Source organism: Nematolebias whitei, chromosome 1 (genome assembly GCF_014905685.2).
Source record: "Nematolebias whitei isolate Nwh7 chromosome 1, NemWhi1, whole genome shotgun sequence".
Taxonomy (NCBI): domain Eukaryota; kingdom Metazoa; phylum Chordata; class Actinopteri; order Cyprinodontiformes; family Rivulidae; genus Nematolebias; species Nematolebias whitei.
The window spans coordinates 10,565,294-10,567,075 of NC_056498.1; the positions used below are offsets into that span (position 1 = coordinate 10,565,294).

The 1,782-nt window shown below is 36.0% G+C and overlaps 1 protein-coding gene across 1 annotated transcript in view; it reads left to right on the plus strand.

Moving 5' to 3' along the window:
- The window catches only part of fcer1g (Fc fragment of IgE, high affinity I, receptor for; gamma polypeptide), a 20,792-nt gene extending 19,219 nt beyond the window's left edge, over window positions 1-1,573 (plus strand). Inside the window, exons 4-5 of the mRNA XM_037682389.1 lie at window positions 1,338-1,361; window positions 1,431-1,573. Coding sequence (XP_037538317.1) covers window positions 1,338-1,361; window positions 1,431-1,484 — 78 coding nt within the window. The 3' untranslated portion in view covers window positions 1,485-1,573. The remainder of the gene's footprint in view (window positions 1-1,337; window positions 1,362-1,430) is intronic.
- Window positions 1,574-1,782: the final 209 nt, after the last annotated feature.

Here is a 1,782-nt window from a genome sequence, read left to right on the forward strand (position 1 = left end):
ATATATGTATATATATATATGTATATATATATATGTATATATATGTATATATATATATATATGTATATATATATATATATGTATATATATGTATATATATATATATATGTATATATATATATATATATATGTATATGTATATTAGGAATGCACAATATTGGATTTTTGGCTGATGTCCGATATGTCGATATGTTAAAACTTATTTGTCTGATAACCGATATTTTTATATACTTTCCTTTGTCAGAATATAGCTCTCTTATTTAGGTTTATTTGCTACAAAAATTGTGCATCAACTGTAAGAGCTGGTGACATATATTCAGTAACAGCCATATGGTATGTATAGCACTTTAACTTATATTAATGAAAAGTGTTAAATGTTATTTATTAGCATTAGTCACCTGTGATGCTGACTCACTTGTGGAGGCTTGTTCCAGGTTCCTAGCTGCAGTGTGGGATCCTCTGCACTCCTGTGCATGAAGGACAGACTTTTTAAGTTCAAAGTTTTTGTCTGTCCATTGTGTCGTAAGACTAATCATGCTAACGGGGCTAACACGACGTCCAAATGTCTGTGGTAAATCTCACCCAACAAGTCGTGCTATCAGCTATTAGCTTCTCAATGACGTCAGAAATGACAGCTTTTAACTCGAGGAAGGTTAAGTTGGAAAAATATCTCAGACTGGGGACGATGTAGTGAGGCTCAACGTAGTCCATAAATCTTCAGACTCTGACATCCTCACCAACGAAAAATAAAACTTTCACACCACCAACATTTTGAATTTTCCTCTCCGCCCTGAAATCGGGTACGTGCACGTGACGTCATCATGTTGCGCTGCCGCTGCAGGCAAAAACAGTGCCTTTTATATCGGTGAGTTATTTTAATGGGATGGTCGATGTCCAATATTGAACTTTAACGCTGATATCGGCCGATACCATGCCGATAATATCGTGCATCCCTATATATATATATATATATATATATATATATATATATATATATATGAATACTAAAATAAACTACTACATACTACTTGTACTATTCCTACTTCACAGTTTTTCACTTACTGTGAGGCTTCAGGGTACAGATCCCCAGTGATAAGGGACTACTATATTGTATGTGAAAATTGACCGCCCCTATAATTTGAGGAAACTATGCTTTCTAGTTTTAATATTCCTTAAATGTATAATTTACTCAAAAGATTGTGGTGGCCGAGGATTATTTGATGGTAGCCAAGGCCACCACTGGCCACACCCTGGCTCCTCCACTGCACCAGGTAGTGGATAAAATCAAATAAAATGGTGTTTTCTCTGTGTCTAATGTTGTTCTTCTCTCCTGTCAGGGCGTTGAAGAGGGCATCTACACGGTGAGTTTGTCTCCACGTGTTGAACTTGAAGTCAAATGTTTTGGTGATGTTCTCCTCCTCCCCCCTCAGGGTCTGACTCCTCACACTGCTGACACATATGAAACCATTGGCATGAAGAAGTAACTCCACAAACGTCCACTTCTCTTTAAACTCCTTCATTATTTCAACTTTTTTTTTTTGTTGTATTTAAATTATTCTCTCTGCTGTCGTCCACCACCGTTTGTTTCCATCTGCTTTTAGAAGCTTTTAGTTTTTAGAAGTGCAAAATGCTTATAAATAATTAAATATATATGAAAATGTGCCAAACCCAGACTGCTGCAAATACTTCCTTTTTCAGGGTAAAGAGACAATAGATACCTCTGAGAAATAATGCAGACATCGTGCATCGTTTATGTACATTTATCACCTGCTACTGGAAGAC